Source organism: Mirounga angustirostris, unplaced genomic scaffold (assembly GCF_029215605.1).
Source record: "Mirounga angustirostris isolate CCGP_5_RB_7025 unplaced genomic scaffold, mMirAng1.0.hap1 SCAF_6, whole genome shotgun sequence".
In the NCBI taxonomy this organism is placed as follows: domain Eukaryota; kingdom Metazoa; phylum Chordata; class Mammalia; order Carnivora; family Phocidae; genus Mirounga; species Mirounga angustirostris.
In genome coordinates this window covers 13,649,122-13,670,226 of record NW_026991714.1, presented here as the reverse complement: position 1 = coordinate 13,670,226, position 21,105 = coordinate 13,649,122, and the positions used below count along the sequence as shown (strand labels likewise).

Below are 21,105 nucleotides of genomic sequence, written 5' to 3'. Positions count from 1 at the left end.
TTGAGCATGTTCACTTTTTAATCATCTAAGCAAAGAAATAGAAATTAAACTACTGAAAAATTTAGCCTTTTAAAATCAAGTAAATTATACATGTGGCCGTGACTCCTGGGTCTAAATATTCAATTTAGCTGTCCATATGCTAACATTATTAGATTCTGAACCAATAGAATCATGTTAGTTACTTTTTACTAACAACCTATTTTGTAATACAAATCTGTGAAGATGTCAGGGATTGGTTGCAGTTCTGAAAATGGACTGTTTCACTGCTGGATAAAGTCGAATTCATTATACCTTTTAAATCATGGGTAGAAGTTAGACTAGGACAGTCTGCGGCTTCAAGGCCAAAAGTTGGACTTCAGTTTGCTGTTGTGTTTCATAAGAATAAAGAAACAGTAATAAGGTTTTTAAATCCCTTATACTTGATGAAGCATTTCTGTCTAAAAAAAATAAATAAATAAAAATAAAATAAAATACTTGGTTAGTGAAATAAATACCATTTTTTAATGAAAGAAAAATAACTTTCTATGATCATACTGACAATATAAAAGTACTGATTTCCAAGAGGTACTTTCTAGGTAAAATGAAAGGAAAATAGATTTAGATTGACATATATTTCCTTTTAAGGAATATATTTCCTTTTTATATATGAGGCATATATTTCCTTTTAATTTCATCATCCCCTTATCTTGTTTCAAGGTGAATTATTTTCTTTGTTCCAAATACTAGTACTCTGTGCAAAAGGCTGTATGAAGATGGAACTTTTTAAGTGTTGCTTTTAGAAACAGAACATACTGTACTACTCAGTTATTCTCATTTTACTTTAAGATAAATCTTACTGATAGCTTTTCAACTGAAAATTTGAATCTTCATCATCTGGCAAAAGCTGACAGAAGCTTTAAAAATATCAGAATCCTTAATTACTTCTAGTCCCAGTGTTCTAGTCAAAGTAAGAACACTTTGAAGCCAAGAAAAATGAGTCTGTAACTCTAGGGCAGTCCTTTGAGTGCTGGGGATGATACTGTTCACATAATGCATGAAAACACACATGTTGATACCAGAAACAGGACACAGTCACTACAAATGCTATTATATATTCCTGAGTAGAGTCTGTGTAAATTATCATTGTTTTTTTACTGTTAAATATTATCAGTTTCCAGAATATCAAGTACTTATTTCTGATCATAAGTATAAAAATATACTTCAAAGTTAAAAATTATTTTGGGATTGTGCATGCCTTGGGTACTACAGATAATGAAGAATCAACTGTTTTAAACTTAAAAGTAAGATTTCTAAATTTCTGGCATAATCTGATAGTGAATTTCATCACTATCACTAATTTACAAAGTAAATTATCTGATTTGGGGAGGAGTCTATTCTTTTTAGAAAGGAATCAGGCTAATCTTTATAGTGAGCAGGAATTTGATTTTACTGTGATTAAACATTTTCATTAATACAAAAATAAGAGATTAGATGGATGCAGAAAAGGAATAGATAAAAGGTGATTTTTTTTTCCCCCACTGATTCTTATTACTGCCTTTGATGCTCACTAGCTTCCTGGCGATCAGTTCATCATATTCAGTATATTTGATCTTAGGTGATATTTTGGCCTGAGACGGCAGTATATACTGATGCGGTGTATTGGTGTGTCAAGTCAGGTGCCTAGGACCAGAGTACTACTGGATACAATGCTATGATTTTAAAAGCGGATACAAATTTTTAATATTCTGACTGCTGAGAAAGACAGTTTCTGAAAAATAAACAGTTTAAACTTGTGGTTATTAAAGACAGTAGTTTGGGATCTTCCTGATGCTTACCTCTGATCTGGTGGTGGCAGGCCAGCATGTGGCTCTCTCACACCTTACCTTGTCCTGCTTGCCTCAGTATCCTGGCAGCCCTCCAGGCCCCTGCTGTCAGAGAGCCTGACGGAAACTCACTTTGTGCTTCTCACATGACATGCTGAGTGCTAACCACAGGCCTCCTGAGCTGAACCCCTAAAAGTGTGGGGTTTTTTCAGTCCCTGTGACAAACTAAGCCAGAATGATTTATTACCTTTGTCCTTTCACAGAGTATCATATCAAAGTATGCTGCACTTTCAAAAATGCCTAATATTCTTTCACATAACAATATTTATAACACAGCTTGATAAGAAGCGGGAATGGGAAATGATGTGCAGAGTAAAGCCAGATGTTGTCAAAGACAAAGAAACAGAGAGAAATCTTCAGAGAATTGCAACAAGGTAAGATTGTTTTTGCCCTTTAAAAAATAAGTATATTAAAGCTTTGATAGTGATCCATTTCTGACTTGACCTGATTCTTAAACTCTGCCTTCCCAGAGCCAAGTGATTTAGATCAAAACCTGCCTATTTAATCCTGAATTCAACCAAAGATTTTACAGATCTCAGGAGGCAAGAATATAACGTCCTCAGTGTATATTTGGTTTGAACCTATTGCAAACCATATTGTTTCTGTAGTCAGGAAAACAGTGTAATTAGACATGCATTTCTCTTATCATGGTTGTCTGAGTTTATGGCAATAGATTATTTTTGTTATCTTACATTGTACTTAGGACATAACCAGTTTTGCATTACAGTAGCTTTATGCTGTCCTTTCACTCTGCATTTTTTTTTTTTAAAGATTTTATTTATTTATTTGACAGAGAAAGACACAGCGAGAGAGGGAACACAAACGGGGAGTGGGAGAGGGAGAAGCAGACTCCCTGCCGAGCAGGGAGCCCAATGCGGGACTCGATCCCGGGACTCCAGGATCATGACCTGAGCCGAAGGCAGTCGCTTAACCAACTGAGCCACCCAGGCGCCCTGCATTTTTTTTTTTTTTTATCATTGGCACCAAATGTTTATTTGATGCCCTCTGTGTCCAAAGATAAATAGAATCTGGTGGCTGCCAGGTGGTCCTTGCCTACTCACCGGTAGGAATTACAGTCTCTTTGAGATTAGAGGTACGTCCTGTGTGTTGGGAACTTAAAGCAGGAGATTGTCAGGGGAGTTGGGGAAGATTTCACAGAGGAGAGAACATTTATGCTGCTACTTCAAGAATATAGCAGTTCTGCTTAGTGGAATTATTTTTTATTTTCTAGTTACATACATTATTTGGGTCATTTTTTAATCCATATGGGTGTTCTATAGTGAGATACATAGAGCCAGACTGCTAGGTTCAAATCTCAGCACTGACTTATTACGTGTGTGTCCTTGGGCATGCTACCTAATTTTTCCGTTTCAGTTTATTTACATATAAAAACAGCAGAATATTATATCTACCCTGCAGGATTTCTCTGAGAATTAAATAAATTAAAAACATATAAAGAATTTAGAAAAGTACATGGTTGGTGCATGAGAGTAAGTGCCTCCTTAAATTTTATACCTGAGGCACCTCCCTTTCGTCACTTTGGTCCCAGCCCTGCTCTGAAGGGTATGGAATTTTACCCTCCGTATAAGCTAATAAGCTAGTCTGTTAGTTTCCTGGATACTGCCAGAAGACAAGAGACTTTTGGGTCAGAGACAAAGGACTTTATTACTCTTGGCAAAGCAGTAGCCATAGCGTCACATTTCCACTGGTTCCCTTTATCCCTCAGTGGTAACACAGGTGCCCCGTATGGATGCTTGAGCATGCAGTGGGTTGTGTTACAGAAGAACACTCTACTTGGGAATCTATTGCTTTTTTGGTGAATGGTAGCAAGCCTGCTCTTTGCCTGGGGGCAGACGTTACCTCATCTCTCAAGGTTGCATCCTACAAACTCAGCTCTCAGAAATGACCTGTGTAAAGAACAGTCAGGGCCTTGCATCCTTGAAAAACCTAGCAAGAACGTGCAGGGATACTCAGGGTCCATGGCAGAGTGCCTCTCCCAGTGATAGAATTTTAGAGCTGGGAAGGATGGTAATGGTTTATATCAGTATTGTCCAGTAGAAATATAATGGGAGCTACATATATAATGTAAAACTTTTTTGTAGCCACATTGAATACAGTCAAAAAAAAAAAAGATAAAATTAATTGTACTAATATGTTTTATTGAGCCTAAAATATTCAAATTATTTTTTATTTTATCATATAATCAGTATAAAACAATTACCAATGAGATTTTAAAATTCTCTTTTTTCATATTAAATCTTCAATGTATTCAGTCTGTATTTTAAATGTGGAGCATATTGCAGTTTGGACTAGCCAGCCACATTTCATGGCTCACTAGCTACATGTGGCTCATGGCAACTGTGATGTACACTGCAGGTCTTAATCTTCAGAATTCTTCTTGGAACGAACTTAACTATAGACCAAAATATTTAAATAAGTATTTCATTTTAAAATAGGATTTTAAAATTCATTTTATATTGGGGCGCCTGGGTGGCTCAGTCAGTTAGGTGTCTGCCTTTGGCTTGGATCATGACCCCAGGGTCCTGGGATTGAGAGCCCCATATCGGGCTGCCCCCTCGGTGGGGAGCCTGCTTCGCCCTCTGCCTGCTGCTCCCCCGGCTTGTGCTTGCGCACGCTCTCTCTGTCAAATAAAGAAATAATTTTTTTAAAGATTTTATTTATTTATTTGAGAGAGAGAATGAGATAGAGAGAGAGAGCATGAGACAGGGGAGGGTCAGAGGGAGAAGCAGACTCCCTGCCGAGCAGGGAGCCCGATGCGGGACTCGATCCTGGGACTCCAGGATCATGACCTGAGCCGAAGGCAGTCGCTTAACCAACTGAGCCACCCAGGCGCCCAAGAAATAATTTTTTTTTAAGTTAGTTTTATATCATAGGAGTTGCAGATAATATAACAATATTTTTTAAGCTACTTGAGTATTATTTCCATTTATAGATGAAACTGAAATCTAGAAAACCTTTCCTAGGGTCAAATGGTTAGACAGCTAACTGTAGAGGCTGTTCTCTTTCCATTGCATTGTGATGTCTTCAATTACTGCGGGAAGCCTGCTGCTCCCTCTCCCACTCCCCCTGCTTGTGTTCCCTTTCTTGCTGTGTTTCTCTCTGTCAAATAAATAAAATCTTAAAAAAAAAAAAGGTACTTTTTAGTTCTAATTGCACAAAAGTTGATTTAGAAAGATGAAAACTGAAAAGAAAAATCACATTATCAGTCCACATATATTTATTTTCTAGTCAGAAATTTGTATTCATTCATTGAAATGTATATTCATTTTTTCGATTCAACTCTTTTCATTTGAGTGCCTATTAAATGCTTGCCTCTTTCCTAAGCAGTAAAACTACATTGTTCTTATCCTCACAGTTTGTATCCTAGTGTAACTGTTACTTAACTGTGTTATTCTGGTCATTTTATATTCTATAGAGGTGTGGTACAGTTATTTAATGCTGTTCAGAAGCACCAAAAGAACGTTGATGAAAAGGTTAAAGAAGCTGGAAGCTCTATCAGAAAACGTGCTAAGTTGATATCGACTGTTTCCAAGAAAGATTTCATCAGTGTTCTGAGAGGGGTGGATGCAAGTACAAGTGAGAAAAGTTCGACTGGAAAGAACTTGAAAGCCAAACAGGTGAGACTTTTATATAGGATTCAGTGCATCAGACTTTTAGTTCTTAAAATAAAGTTTTGGGGTGAAAAAGCACACTATAAATTTAAAAATTTGTATTCTTAAGTTTCATGATGATTTATTCAGTATGGAAGTTGCTAGTTATAGGTGACATACATACCCCTGCTGTTAGAACTCAGGAACCAATGGATTCGGGTAAATCTTTTAGAGATACTAGGTCTCTCCCATCTGAAATCCTGCCTTTTGTGCATTTTGGAAACTAGAAACCTAAGTGAGGGAGACAGCTTCAGTTTGCGACTTTGACCCACAGAGGTAATTGTGATGGCATATAACTTCTAAAATGTGAAGCATCAGAGCTTTGGGGAACATAATGGAAGGTCATTCTTGCATGAGCTTGCTTGGTGATGTTTGACTAGTTGGAAGATGAAGAGTATAAATACTCTTCATGATCTTTGGCATGATCACTTTGCTTCTGCAGTCCTTTTGACCTGTGGACTCCAGTAGTTGCCTTTCTAAAGGTACCAGGTAAAAGGTTTTGAAATGTGCTTTATTCTCAAAAGGGCTGTTTGGTTTTGTTTTTTAATTAAAGTACAGTACTCGTGTGTTTGATGGCTTAATTTCTATTGCCAACAAAAAGTACTTCAATCAGGAGTCTCTGTTGTAAGTTTTTTGTTTGTCTTTTGGTTTGCCAGTTGAAACTCTGGCAAGAAGAGCATTTAGGAATTTCATGCTAACCTAGAGCTGAAGTATTTTTCGAGTTCTTTGATCGAGTTGCCATTTTACCTAAATTTGACAAAAGGTTTCTAAGCTACTTTGTCTATCTCTTGCATATTAAAGGACCCAAATTGTTATGTATTTATTTATTTATTTATTCAAAGATTTTATTTATTTATTTGAGAGAGAGAGATGGCGACAGAGAGAGCACGAGCAGGGAAGAGAGGGAAATGCGGGCTCCCCACCCGAAGGGAGCCCAATGGGGGGCTCGATCCCAGGACCCTGGGATCATGACCTGAGCCAAAGGCAGATGCTTAACTGACTGAGCCACCCAGTGCCCCCTCAAATTATTTTTTAATTATCTACATAATACTGCTGCTCACTGGTGCAGCTATTTTAAAGTGTTAGAATTAATTATGAATACACATGAATACTATGTTTGGGGGTCATTACTTTTTATTTAAAAAATCTAACCTGCTGTGTTCTCATGAGGGACATTTTACTCTAAAAATTGGAGAAAGATCTAGCAGCATTAAATGAGAGAGTTAGGGGGCGCCTGGGTGGCTCAGTCGTTAGGCGTCTGCCTTCGGCTCAGGTCATGATCCCAGGGTCCTGGGATCGAGCCCCGCATCGGGCTCTCTGCTCAGCGGGGAGCCTGCTTCTCCCTCTCCTACTCTGCCTGCTTGTGTTCCTTCTCTCACTGTCTCTCTCTGTAAAAAAAAAAATAAATAAAAATAAATGAGAGAGTTAGTAGGAAGATGGAAAAAGCAAGACTTATTTTTTTCTTTTTTCTATTCATTTCAGAATGACTTTAATAGAAGCATTTGTTTTTGCTTTGGTATTATTTTTTTCATGAGTTATGAAAATATATGAAGGGTTCTTTCCAGTACCATTGTTGCCTTTTTTTCTTACCATTTGCACTTTTGCCCTTGACTTTCTTTTTTTCTACTTCACTGTCAAACCGAAGTGGCTTTGCTCTAAAAGTAATTTATTTCTAGAACTTCTTACCCCATACTTAACAACATTTTGCTACATTTCTTTTAAAAACGTTGCTTTCACTTTGATTTCATATTTATAGAAAAACCACCAGACTCTTTTTTTATTGGACTTGATTTCACATCTGAATAATATAAAAGTACTATAATATTTGTAATTGGGTCAGTTATTAATGTCAGAAATATCTGCCTAGTTGTACCTGGTGCTATCCTTGTATCTTTTAAAAGAGTCTTGCAATTCAGATAGAGAGATGACTTCAATTAAATAAGTAAGATTAAAAAATTCTAAATTAGTATGTCTAGACTGCACGTTATCATCAGTTACATTAGGTACAATAAGAGATAGATTAAGTGGCTGCCCTATTTGTGGGGGGATTGTGATGTGACTGTCATATTCGTTTAGGACATAGATCAGTAAACCGGTGTAAGTTACTGGGACTAGGTAGACTTTTAAAGCAGTTGAAGAGAAGGAGGGAAGGGAAAGTTGGGAGTAGTATGCCAAAACGTGATTCAGAAATGAGACATAGATTAATGAAATGGGGCGCCTGGGTGGCTCAGTTGGTTAAGTGACTGCCTTCGGCTCAGGTCATGATCCTGGAGTCCCGGGATCCAGTCCCGCATCGGGCTCCCTGCTCGGCAGGGAGTCTGCTTCTCCCTCTGACCCTCCCCCCTCTTATGTGCTCTCTCTCATTCTCTCTCTCTCAAATAAATAAATAAAATCTTTAAAAAAAAAGATTAATGAAATGGATAGAGAAGGATAGTAATTAAGTACAAAAATAAAATTTTCTCTTTTTCTCATATTTTACCTTTTCCTAGCACCATTGCACACCTTTTCCATGCTCCTTCCCTCTCAGACAATCAGAGAGAAGAGCTTTAGGGAAATTCTTGTCCCTTTCCTGGGCATAAAGGGTCAGAACACAGCCTTTTTATCCTGTATTCCTAATATTATGAAATCTTTACAATTAGAGTCCATCCACATACGAACTGGATCCACTGGCAGCTGTCTATCAGGATTCCAATCTGGAGATACCTTCATTATGTCTTCAGCTCCTTTACCCCGTTGCACCTGTTATTTGTAGTTGTGACATTAATGTCTTATGTTCAAAAACAAAAAAGAACCGTTAGTTTTATATTAAGAAAGCTGGATAAAATTGTAGTAATATAAACTAGAGGTTGGATCCATTATATGAACATACATTAGGGGTGCTTTTGGTTGTGTCTGGTTTTTGTTTTTGTTTTTTTATTCCTTAGGAACACTCAGAACTTGGAAATTTATTTTTAAGAGCCCGTTTTCAAGAATTTCTATACTCCTGCAAGATATAAGAAGTTTTAAGGCATTGTGACAGATATTTCTTAACTATGTCATAATCCTGAACAAGATACTTTTCTGAGAACCTTTTCTTTTCTTTTTTTTGGCTTTAAATGCATTTTATTTTCAAAGCAATAGGAGCATGGTTTCACAAGGGAACTTGTGACTAAAAAAAATTGCCAGTACTCTTCCCCATCCCTCTCTGCCCCTTGCTATGCTCCCTTCCAAGATAACCATTTTCAGTTCTTAGATCTTTGTTGTGGTATTTACCTCTGTATCTTAAATAATATTTAGACTATTTTTTAAATCAATATTAGATACCTTTTATGGAAGACAAAGAATTGTCATTCTTTCCTTTGCTGCCATACCTCCCATACTGTGTCCTTCCAATGTAAGCATATTAATGCTTTTAGCTAAATCAGTATTCAGTGTAAACATCATTTACTCCTGAACAAAGTAATGTAAGATAATACTTCTTTATTCTTCAACTTAGCTTCCTTACAGTTTTTGTTTTCCTGGAGGTAACAGTTGCCTCTTTTTTAAACCCTTCTCAGTACTGTTTTCTCCGCGGTCATCGTGCTACAATCTAGACTGGTGGTTCTTTACCCTGGTATGCACTTAGACTTTGCTTTATCACTGTCCTGGGAATTCCCTTTGCTTCTTCACTTTGCAGTAGCCTCTGTTTCTTGGACTGTCTTATTATCTCTTGGCTTTCACTCTCATTTTGATAAGGTCACATTTACCAGTTGCTCTCTGGAAAAGGGTATAGGATATCTTCATTTTTAGTTGATGTGTTGGCTGAATTACATGTAGTAGATGGAACAGTGGCCCCTAAAATCCTGAGTTTGTGTTCTAATTCCTAGAACCTATAAAAAGTACCTTAGTTAGAGAAGGGGTCTTTGCAGATATAATTAACTTAAGGATTTTGAGGTGAAGAGATTATCCCGGATTATCTGGGTGGGTTCTAAATCCAGTGTTCAGTATCCTCACAAGAGACGCACAGGGGAGATTCGACAGAAGTGGAAAGGCAAAGTAGCCACAGAGGCAGAGGTTGGGGTGATATGGCCACAAGTCAGTGTTCAGTATGTAGGCTTACTCAATACAGTCTCTATGTATTAATCAGCGTTCCTGAGTTCAAGACTTTTCTGGTTTAATGTCTTCAGAGACTAAACTAGTGTCCATGGTAATGTCTGTCACCTGACTCCATAAGCCAGAAAGGGAAATTAAAAGTCTACGTGCTTCTTACACAGACTGTCAGCCAATCTGTATTTTTATCCCACCCCTCACGTCCACCTCCCCCCTTGCCTCCAGTTCCTGAGCATGGACCCAGTTTCTCACGTAAACATTAGCTTTCCTTCTCTCCAATTGGTTTTCACTGCTCTATCCAGTGTTCATTTATCTCCCCAAACTTGTTGGCATATTGTATCTGTAGTTATTTTCCCATCTGATTTTTTCCTTGTTTGTTTTTAACTTTTTTTTTTTTTTTTAAGATTTTATTTATTCATTTGCGAGAGAGACAGAGAGAGGACAAGCAGGGGGAGAGGCAGAGGGAGAGGGAGAAGCAGACTCCTGGCTGAGCAAGGAGCCCGATGCGGACTCGATCCCAGGACCCTGGGATCATGACCTGAGCCGAAGGCAGACGCTTAACCACCTGAGCCACCCAGGCGCCCTTGTTTTTAACTTTTGATACTTTTAATTTCAGTGAGCTTTCCATAAGAATTAGAGATAAATGCATGTCTGCTGTTTAATTGGAAGACTTCCTTTTTATTTTAAAAGCAATAAGGTTAATCTTATTGTAACTTCTTATTGCTTTGATGGAATTATTGGGAGTCTTTAATTATAAGGTATTTCACAAACAGTCAATCTTTAAGTATTTGAAAGTGGACATTTTTAATGTTTTGAAGTGGATTATTTAAAAAAATACTTGTTTATAAACATTTTTCTAAAATATAAAGAGGAATATGTCCACTGAAAGCAGATATACGCCCCTCCTGTATTTATCTGGATTTGTGTCTTCTTGGAAACCAGCTTTGTGATCATCTATATCCTTTAAGGATCTTTAGATATTTAGATTCATGTTCTGGCATATCTGTGATTAACATTGTTTCTTAGAAAGTAAAGAAGAAAAGGGAGTACATGATCTTTTAAAAATTTGTCTAGCATGTTGATTTATTTTTAATATCATAGATAAGCAGAATTACTAAATCATTTCTTTATGCAACACGTAGCTATGATTTCTAAGTCTGTTTTAAGGGTCATATATATTGTGCCCTACATATCTATATTTGATTTATTTCATTTTATATTTCTGTATTTACTATTTTTGTGAGCTACAATTTCAGCTGTTCAAAGTCTGCTGGTTCCATTTAAAAACCATAATCTTCTTCAAAGGCTTTTGGTGCCTGGATTGGAGCAAAGTTTTTGTATGTTCCAAAGACTGCCTTTCACATCATTAGCTGTTTATCAAAGTGTTTTTAACTTTCTGATTCTGCTGACTTGGATAATATTGTTGCCCTTAGAATTTGTTTTATCTGTTTTGTCTTAATTTTATTGTATGCAATCATTATTTCTGGAGTAAAGTAGTTGGGAAACCCTTCCTTAGAGGCAAAAAAGGTATAATTGCTTTTTAAAGATCATTTTTAGGGCAAGAGATTTTTGAAAAGACGTAAGTATTTGTCAGACTGATATATTAAATTACATTTGAATCATTAATTACTATACTTTATTTTTTGGAGCTGAACCCAAATACTGCAAAGTAAAACAAAAACAAAAAAGTACTTGATGGGCTCATTTCAGAAGAGATAATAGCTAATATTTGTAAATCAAAAAGCCTTCACTAGAACTTAGGGGGAGTAGTATTCTAAGTATTTTTGTCCATTAAAAAATGAGCTGTTTCTTCTGTTACATAGGTAAGGGTTAACTTTTTTTCTTAACAGCAGTTGCACATCTCTCATCATGGGAAATCAGGTCATTTGTACAGTGGATGTACATCACTTTAATAAATGTACAAATTATACCTCTGTCATTCACAAATTTAACGATCTGGTTTTTTCTTTTAAATTCCTTATATTGCAAAGCTTATGTGCAGAAGTAAGTCATTTATTTGTGAGTTCACTGCCCAATATCTACTTCTCAATAATGCCCATTGTTTTCTCAATTCACGAACATGTCATGTCACAATAAATCTTATTAAATCAATATTAGAGACTTAGTTAATTTTTGTTTTTTTATTTGATGTATATTTTTGTGAAATAGGGCCATGACAAAGAATGCTGTTAGTGGAAGTGAGAAAGCCTAAGAAAAGAGTGATTCTTATCCAAAAAATAGAAATTTGGGTTAAAGTATTAAATGTTAAATTCAGTAGAGGTTTGGTTCTTGGGAATAAAGCAGTCCACTAAATATTTCATATGGAAACAAAAAGAGAAACCACTTGACAATTGTTTAAGCAAGTGTTCCAGGTAGTATAGATGGTATGTTGCTTATGAAATTAGAAGGTAGTGAGGTTGGAAAAATTATGATGGGAGGATGTTCATAGAAAACATGACTCTCAAGAGGAATGTGCTTCAGGAGAATACAAGACACTTAGCTTTAGTTTTAAAAAGTCATGAAGCAAACATAGTGAAGGCACTTGTTCATTCACTGGACTAACCCAGTCTGTGGGTAAAGGTGCTTTGAGTATCTAAAGAAGCATTTTCATTTTATAATATGAATTCTGATGATAAACAGGAAAAGAAGGACCCTTTCTGAGTGACATTTCTGTTGAAATGTTTACCTTCAAGCTAAAAAATTTCATGAAGAAAGTCACAAATTAGAAAAAGTGTTCAGTGCTATTGAAACTAGCCTATTTTGAAATAGAATCTTTGAAAACACTTAAAAAAATGAAATAAGTGTCAGAGAATGAAGTCATAATAAGTAGGCATTTTCACAAGTAGTAATCCAAGGGAAAGCAATGGGCAGTCATTGTGCATAGGGGAAGAAAGCCTACCAGTTCTCAATTTTTCGCATCCTTTATAATTTCCTTTCCTTTTTCTTCTTTCATAGAGGTTGGGATATCGGGTGTTTGCTGATGGGTGGGAGTCTGGCAAAAGGGATCCTGAGGAAGTAGGTTGGGCTCACATTTTTAAGTCTTCAGTTTTCTGTTAAGGCATTTGGACCTTACTCCTTAGGCATTTGGGAGCCAGTTGTAATTTTTCATCAGGTAAGTGACATGATCAGATTTGATTATTTTTAAGGAAAAGAAGGCTGAAGGATGGAGAGGCTATCAGAAGACCAACCAGTGGGAGGCTGTTGCCATAAAGCAAGAGGGGAAAACCTGAACTAAGGTGTGGGGGGGTGGGGATTGATGGAAAAGAAGAACCATGTTGGAGAGGTAGTTTTAAGGTATAGATTGATTTAATTTGGAACTAATACGACTCGGAGGGGTTGGAGAGAGGGGAATTGTGATGACTGCGAGGTTTACAGCTTAGGAGATGCAGAAATGGTGACAGCTTTCACAAAATTGAAACTGTAAAAGGTGGAACATGTTTGGGAGATAAAGGCTTATTTTATTTTATATCCCAGTATAGTTAAACTACAGTATGATATTAGCTTCAGGTGCACATCTATACATCACCCAGTGCTCATCACAAGTGCACTTCTTAATCCCCATCTCCTATTTCACCTACCTCCCTTCGAGAGATGAAGACTTGTATAAGATGAAGTTGTAATCAGAAATGAGAATGACCGTAAAGAGCAGGTTAAACACAGCAAGTGTGGGGTGAGGCACTTGGTCAGTGCGGGAGACATGACACAGAGGAGCGGGCTCCCAGAATAGCAGTGTGTATGAAGCCCCTTGTTGCTGAAGCTCATGAGTCCTGTATGTCTTTGTAGGAACCTAAAACAATTTACTTGTTTACCTAGTCAGGGAAGGTGCATAGTGTATTTTAGAGTTTTTTTCACGTAATTAAATTTAAATGTTTCTAAGTTTAAAGAATTAATTTTCAGTTATTTGGAGAGAATTCTATAATCCAGAACTTGTAAATCCCACTCCTGGGCCAAATAAATGGAAGGCCCATATCGGCTACATACCAACATGTAAGAAGGCACATTGACGGATTCTGTGATGTTGACCCTGAGTGGTTTTTAAAAAGATTAAATTGTATTTAGGACACTTTGTTTAAGGAAGCAACAACAATTTATATTTTATATAAGAAAGGTTCTCATAAAAAATTTCAGTTTTAATCCCTCAGGAATAGTTCTTTCCTTACCCCATTCAGAACACGTAGAGAGAGATATTTTCCCGATATGTTGAATAATCAGGATTTAATGTAGAGCCATTATTTTTTCCCCTTACTTTCCAAAGTTGTGGTTATTCCTTTTGCTCTTTTCTTGAAAAGTTGACTAAATCCAGTCAAACTTCTTGGAATTTAAGAGTCTGTTTCCTTAAAGGTGAGACTGAAGCAAATATGATGCATATGATGCATTTTAAATCTGAATCTCAAAAGAGACTATATTAACTGCTGTTAGGAAAGCATTGACTATATGTTACGCAAACTCTTGAATTACAGACTTGCACGGTTTTCATTGATTTGAAATTGCCAGTGTATCACATTCACCTTCGGTTATAATGAAGCCACAATAATAATTTTGTAGTAAGGGAAAATGTTAGCTAGTTTCTGTTAGAAAGTAATTTTCTTAGTGATTGCTGGACAACAAATTTAGTGAAAAATCCTCAGGAGAACAAGTTACTGGGGGAGAAAGGTATATTTTTTTTTCCTGATTTTTGTGATAATGAGCACTTACTTGAAATGTCAAACATAGAGGTAAGTTAGGGGGCTTTGTTTCTCATATACTTTTTCATTAATGGCCATCACACAATTCCTTTATAGCTGGGTATTTAGTGGTGGACATACTTTTGAAATACGTGGCTTCTTTGGTATGTTAGTAACTTAGACCTAGACTCTGCACTGCTGTCTTCTGTTAAAACTGTACGTTCCGTAGGGCTCAGAAACCTACTGAATTCCTGCTCCTGAAGAAGGAAACCTAGGAATGGAGGGACTCCGCACACAGCTCCCTAGGTGGTCCCCTGGCAGTTTTTAGGATTTAGTTTTTAGCTGGTGTTGGGGAAATGGAAGGCAGGCAACGGGGTAGAGAACGATACTGTCCTTAAATTGCCCCTGCATTGCACGCCAACAGTGTTTTACTCTCACATAAAAGCGGCTCTGGCTGGAATGTGTGGAATTCTAACTTTGTAAATAATTCAGCTTAATGTTTGTTTACTGAAAAGGCCTAAATAGATTAGAGTTTAGACAAAAGAGAGACTCCAAAGTTTGAAATGAGAATGAGCGTGATTCTACACATTGCTATTGATGGGAACAGCTTAAAGTCCGTTTCTCAACTCCTTTTAAAATAGGCTGTTTAGCTTTAATGTCGCGTGGTTTTGGATTTGGACAGCAGTTGTAATCAAAGCAAACTTATGTTTGGCACTGTGGTGCATGCACCATTTTGACATGGGGGAGATATGGGTGTAAGGGAAGCATAAGAACTAATTACGGAGCTTCTGTAGAAATCTTAGTTACTGTTAAAATAATTACTGATGGTGCCATAGGTCTCCTGGCTCTATCTGAAGAAATGTTCTATTTGAAGTTGCTGAAGTGTATGTGTGTATAGGATTTTCATCAGTGAGGCTCAGGCTTTTTTTTTTTTTTTTTTTTCTTCGCAGAGTCTTATACTGCATGCTTACACTTAGGTGGTGCATTTTTAAAAATTGAAAGAATATGAGTTGGTTGGTCTTTCTTGTTTGAGTTGTGGGCAGATGAGAATGTTGATGGGGGATATATGAAATATTATATAGTTAGAAAAGGCCACAGACTCTGGAACCAGACTGCCTAGGTTGAAAACGCTTGGTCTGCCATTTACTGCATTTGGGTTACTTACCCACACCGTGCCTCAGGTTTCTTAGTGTTTAAGATAATCATTCTGGTAGCAATAACCACCTCACAGAGACAACTGTAAGAGTCAAGGGAGTTAGTACAGGTAAAGTACTTAGAACAGTGCTTGGCACAGTGCTCTATAAATGTTTGCAGTTATTTTTATTTTGTGTTCCTTATATTTAGTTCTATTTTTCCTAACAGATAGTAGTCAAAGATGAATCTAAAGTTGGAAACCAATTTGAAAAGAACCTGTTACTATTTATGAATTACTGGATAATCCAAAAAATATCCAATAATTTAATAAAAATTACACTTAGATTTAGAAAATTCTCATTTTAGGTGCATCTAGCCTAGTGATGCAAATTATCACACAATAATGAACCTAGATTTTGAGGACCTAGAAATTTGTCCACTTTCTCTTCCCTATTTTAAGCTATGCTTAAGCTAACTCTTGTTACTTACAAGATTTTACTTACCAAGGAAAGTTTGGTTTCTAAATGGTTGCTTTCATACTATAATATTTGAATGTTCTCATCTTTGTGATAGTGTGTAGAAACATCTTTAGAAGATTCCAGATGTCCCTAGTTGGGGATTCTGTGCATATACGTGACGACTCGGGGCGTTAGTAAGTAGGAATGGTGGTAGAGGGACTGGGAGGGGCCTTACTAGTGTTTGCTTTGTGCCAGGTACTCTGAGAGGTGTTTTTATATTTTACCATTTTAAGAAATACTAGAATTCTCATTTTAGAGGTGAGAAACCCCAAATCAGAAATACTAAGTGACTTGCCCCAGGTCACATTGATAGTAGTTGGTGGAATCTGGATTAAAACCCAATCCACATTGCTCCAAAATCACTATCAGCCATTTGGGCCTGCTACTTAAAAAGATCCTTCATGAGAAGCAGAACTGAAAACTGGGTTTCCCTTCTCTCACCTCTGAGCTAGAAGAGGTGGGGCTGGCTAATGAGCCACAGTGTCACCCTCTGAGGCTCAAAGGAGAATGGTGAGAGAGGTGGCTTGCAGTCTGAGTTTCCCTGGGTCTCACAGCCCCTTCACTGGAGGTGTAGCAGTGCATGGAGACTGATAAATTTTTGAATCTCATTTCTCAAAACTGTTAAGGAAGATAAAATATTACCATAGTAAAACATTTCAGAATCATGAAACAAACTCATTAAAGTCATTTAAGGAATTCTTTATAAGTTCACTGTTAGAATTGTCTTTCTATTCTTTTATCAAGGACTTAATTAAAATTTATTGGATATCAATTGCATCCTGTATTTAATCATGCTTGCCTAATAGAAATTTTAGAATCCTTGTTTTTTTTCCCCCCGTTACTTTATAGGAATTTTTGAACAGGAAGAAAGTATGAAAGACCAGTATTTCTATCACCTAGGTTCTAAAATTGTTGACACTTGTCCATGTGTTTGTTTTACAGAGCAGTCTGCCTGTCTTCATCTCCATCTAGTTTTTGTTTGTTTGGGGGTGATGATTTGAAGGTGCTAATACCCATACTGTCCAGGAAATTCTCTTTTTTAAAACAGCTTTATTGAGATAAAATTCACATATCATACAGTTCCGAACATTCATTTATAACTAAACCAGTTGTCGTGAAGAATGAGTCCAGTTCTGAATCTGCCTGATTGTTTCATCATGATTTTCAACTTGCTCCTCTGTGCCCTTTTACTGTAAGTGGAAAGTTAGGATGAAAGGTTAGGATTTAGGTTAAACTTTTTTGGCATAAACTGTTTCATAGGTATAATACTTGTATGCTATCACATCAGGAAACACATTATCAGAATGTCCCATGTTACTGATGGGGGTTTTTCATTTGGTTAAAGTGGTAATAAATGTTTCCTTAGTAAAGGTGCATTTTTCCCCTCTACAGTTAGGAAGTAATTTCCTGGGATGAATAATTTGAAAGGAGCAAATACACCTTTCCTCATCTATCTTTTGCCTTTTAGCATCAATTGATGATCCTTGTTTAAAACAGTTAAATGTTATTGGAATTTACAGAATGGTGTTTTTCTCATTTATTTTCTATTTTTCTAAGATTAAATTTAAGTTCCAAAAGATGGGGGTTAATGTACCTTTTCTTTTAATTACCACTTTCCAGAGTAAGGAGTTGTCTTAACAGTCATCTCCAGTGCTGGCAAGTGAACCTTCCCCCTGCCCACCCCCACCTTTTTGTCTTTGTCTTTGTTTAATATCATGGACATAGGAATGTCTAGTTGTTCAATATTTTAGAGTCATTGTGCTTTTTTTTTTGATGCTTAAATTCACAAATGTGACGACAGGAACCAATGCAAAGTAGCTTCTTGTGCCCTTTTGACATGACCTCATTTTTCTTGGGGTACTTTCTTGCTTTCTGGGACACAAGCTTTCAGACTGAACCTTGTACTTTCTGTGGCCCAGACCTGGATTCACCCATTTTTCCAGGGAACTCTAGTGAGGACAGTCCATTTATTTTTAAATCTTTTGTTGATTTTCATAGGTAGATTGATGGTATGCATATTTTTACTAGATATAACAATTTTGTTTATATAACATTTCATGGTTTTACAGAGAACTTTTACATGTTTTCTCACTTAAGCTTTTTAACAAATTTATATTAAAACATCAGTGTCTATTTTCTAGATGAATACACAGCTCTACTAATTCGTTTATAAGTCTGAATTCTCATCTGTGTACTATATAACGAGGTTGATAAAAGAACAAAGATATGCTTTAAGAGTCGAACTGGCAGAGTGTATTCTCAATGTTTCAAGCTCCTAATTGAGTCTAAAAATATATAGAGCACTTGGGTCAAAAGGCTCCTTGAGGTGTTACATTTGTCTTTTAGGCAGTTTAGTCAACTTTAACTTACTAACAATTCATAAGAGATTATAAACAATGAGGAACATCTGGATTGCTTGAATGTTTCCTCAAACTTAACTCTGTGAAGTTAGATGTATAGATAGCAAGTTAGAATGGAAGCCGCCAGATAGATCCACGTTGAGCAAAGGCATAAGTATTTAGTACATGGTAAAATCCAGGGCAGCATTGAAATTAAAACAAAAAATAGTGCAGATAAAAAAAACATCAAAGAAGCATATTTTTTAGGAGTGTTAGGCCTGAATTCTTGGAAAGCTACGCAGAATTAGGTTTTCTTAGAGAACTCTCTACATTTAACAAGTGCTTGGACTATAACTAAAGGTGACAAAATTTCAGCATCTTAATCTTTTTTCCTTGGATAGCCTACTAAATGCTTTTCTAGCTTGTTTGGATCTTATAAGTTACCCATTTAAGTTTGTAAACTGTACAGGAATCTGGATACTATACAATAGTTAACAAAAACAAAGTCCAAATGGGCTTGTTGCCTGGAATACTGTCCTAGTAAAACAGTTATAACGAACTAAAACAAGTGTGTGAAGAAATGAAGAAGGCACAAATTGATCGAGACAATTAGGAATTGCTTATTAAGAATTCGTTGAGAATCAGAGAGAAGTTGAATTTGTACTGATATGGGATCTTCCATATAACCTTGAATCTGTACGTTCTTCATTAGAACTCTTGTACATTCCAGATTGAAAATTTCAACCCTTTCTGATTAAATTTTCAATCCATGGGGCGCCTGAGTGGCTCAATTGGTTAAGCGTCTGCTTTGGCTTAGGTCATGATCCCAGCGTCCTGGTATCGAGTCCTGCATCAGGCTCCCTGCTGAGTGGGGAATCTACTTCTCCCTCTTCCTCTGCCTTTCCACCCCCTCTCTCTCAAATGAATAAATAAAATCTTTAAAAAATAAATAAATATAAAAACTCCTACAGAGTTACAGAAAGGTGAAAAGAATAAGCATCTACCTGCTCTCTCTGCTTTCTCTTTCAAACAAACAAACAAACGAAAATAAATAAATAAATAAATAAATAAATAAATAAATAAATAAATAAATTTCAATCCTTTATGGTTAGTGGGATGCTTTAATGTCTGGCATGATGACAAAATCATAGATGTTCTTATTCAAATTCTAAAAATATGGGGCTGTAGTTCAGTTCTGTTGCTTTCTACCAGAATAAATCTTTTTATAAAGGGATTTCCCATACATCCTTCATTTCTCCGGCAGAACTTTCAGATAGGCTTTAATCAGTTGGAGGGGAGATTACTAACTACAACTATAAATAGCGTTATAAAAAATTTGCGACAATAAAGGTATTAAGATGAATTTAGCCAGTGTGTTAAGAACCTTTTTTAATTTAGGTGAAACTAAATTAAAATGAAAACTGAACGTTCTTAGGGAAAGCAATGAAATCACAACTATTGCTGATTGCTAAATATAGATGTGATTATACTGTTTATTGTTTTAGGATTTGACTTTAATTTTCCCCTTCAGAATTGAAATGAGGTTAAGCTCTTAATTATTTGGTATTAGACTAATGAATAATTCCAAACCTCTGTTTTCAGTTTTCTTTTCAATAGCTGCCAATGTATGTTTGAACCTTGAAATGGAAGCTGATTAACATTTTTAAGGGTTGTCTTCATCTTCAGAATTGACACAGACTGCTTCTGTATGATCTTGATTAAATATTTGTATAAAACCAGGCCAATGAGGGTAGGGACTATATTATTTCCTTGCATCATGTGGTTTTCATTAAGTTTTTGCATTTAATCAGTTTTACTTTTCAGTTGATGTAGGCCCAGAGAGTTATCTTGTAGGTTGCTTTAGGTCATTGAATTAGTACTGCTTTGAACAACACTGACAGGCTTCACAAGCTGCTCAATTTTGATCGTTCCAATCTATGCTTAACGTTAATACAACTTCCATCTGATGATGGTAAATATCTGTGCCTAACCTGTGTAGTATGGTTAACTGTATCTTGCAATATATCTGTACCAAGGTTAAGGGAAGTAGCTTTAATTTATTCTTTCAAGACCTGGACCTCTGAACTTTCTGATTTTCAGTGTTGTAATCAATAGTTAACTGTGATTCAAATCCAGAACTCTATTGGTTTTCATTCCTTTTATAAAAGTAATGCATCAAATTACCACTACCTCCATTTTACAAGCAAAACAAAAAATCCTAATTCTCACGATGTCTTAACATGTAATGAAATCTATTTAGGAATCACCCTAGGCAAGTGTTTCCAGTGAATGACACATTTGGAATTTCCCTCAGCCTTCTTCTTTTCTTATATTAATTTCTGATCCACCTTTTCTTTGTGGATGGTCCAAGTATTCAGAAAATTTTTATACTTAATGATAAATCATCTTTATGGAAAAGATACAGTAAATTGATATTATGTAAATCTGTTTAATATAATTTTCCCAAGTTCTGACTTTTATTTATTTTTAAGTTTTATTTATTTATTTGAGAGAGAGTGAGAGAGAGCATGAGCAGAGGGAGAGGGAGAAGCAGACTCCCTGCTGAGCAGGGAGCCCAGTATGGGAGCCCAGGACCCTAGAATCATGACCTGAGATGAAGGCAGACACTTAACCGACTGAGCCACCCAGGCACCCCACCCCCCAAGTTCTGACTTTTATAGAAATTATCTTAAACATATTCAGTCATTTTCAGTGTATTTTAGTACTCATTCTACTGTGTAATTTATAGGTTATAACAGGTGATGTAGTAATATATAGTATTCTTACTAAGTTTTAGAGCAGTATCGTATTATGGAAAGAACTTAAGACATTGGGATCATGGATTTGGG

The 21,105-nt window shown here is 36.3% G+C and overlaps 1 protein-coding gene across 1 annotated transcript in view; it reads left to right on the top strand.

Annotated features, from left to right (window-relative positions):
* RRP15 (ribosomal RNA processing 15 homolog) overlaps nucleotides 1–21,105 on the top strand; it is a 43,233-nt gene that overhangs the window by 12,866 nt on the left and 9,262 nt on the right. Inside the window, exons 3-4 of the mRNA XM_045876882.3 lie at nucleotides 2,139–2,236; nucleotides 5,299–5,500. Coding sequence (XP_045732838.1) covers nucleotides 2,139–2,236; nucleotides 5,299–5,500 — 300 coding nt within the window. The remainder of the gene's footprint in view (nucleotides 1–2,138; nucleotides 2,237–5,298; nucleotides 5,501–21,105) is intronic.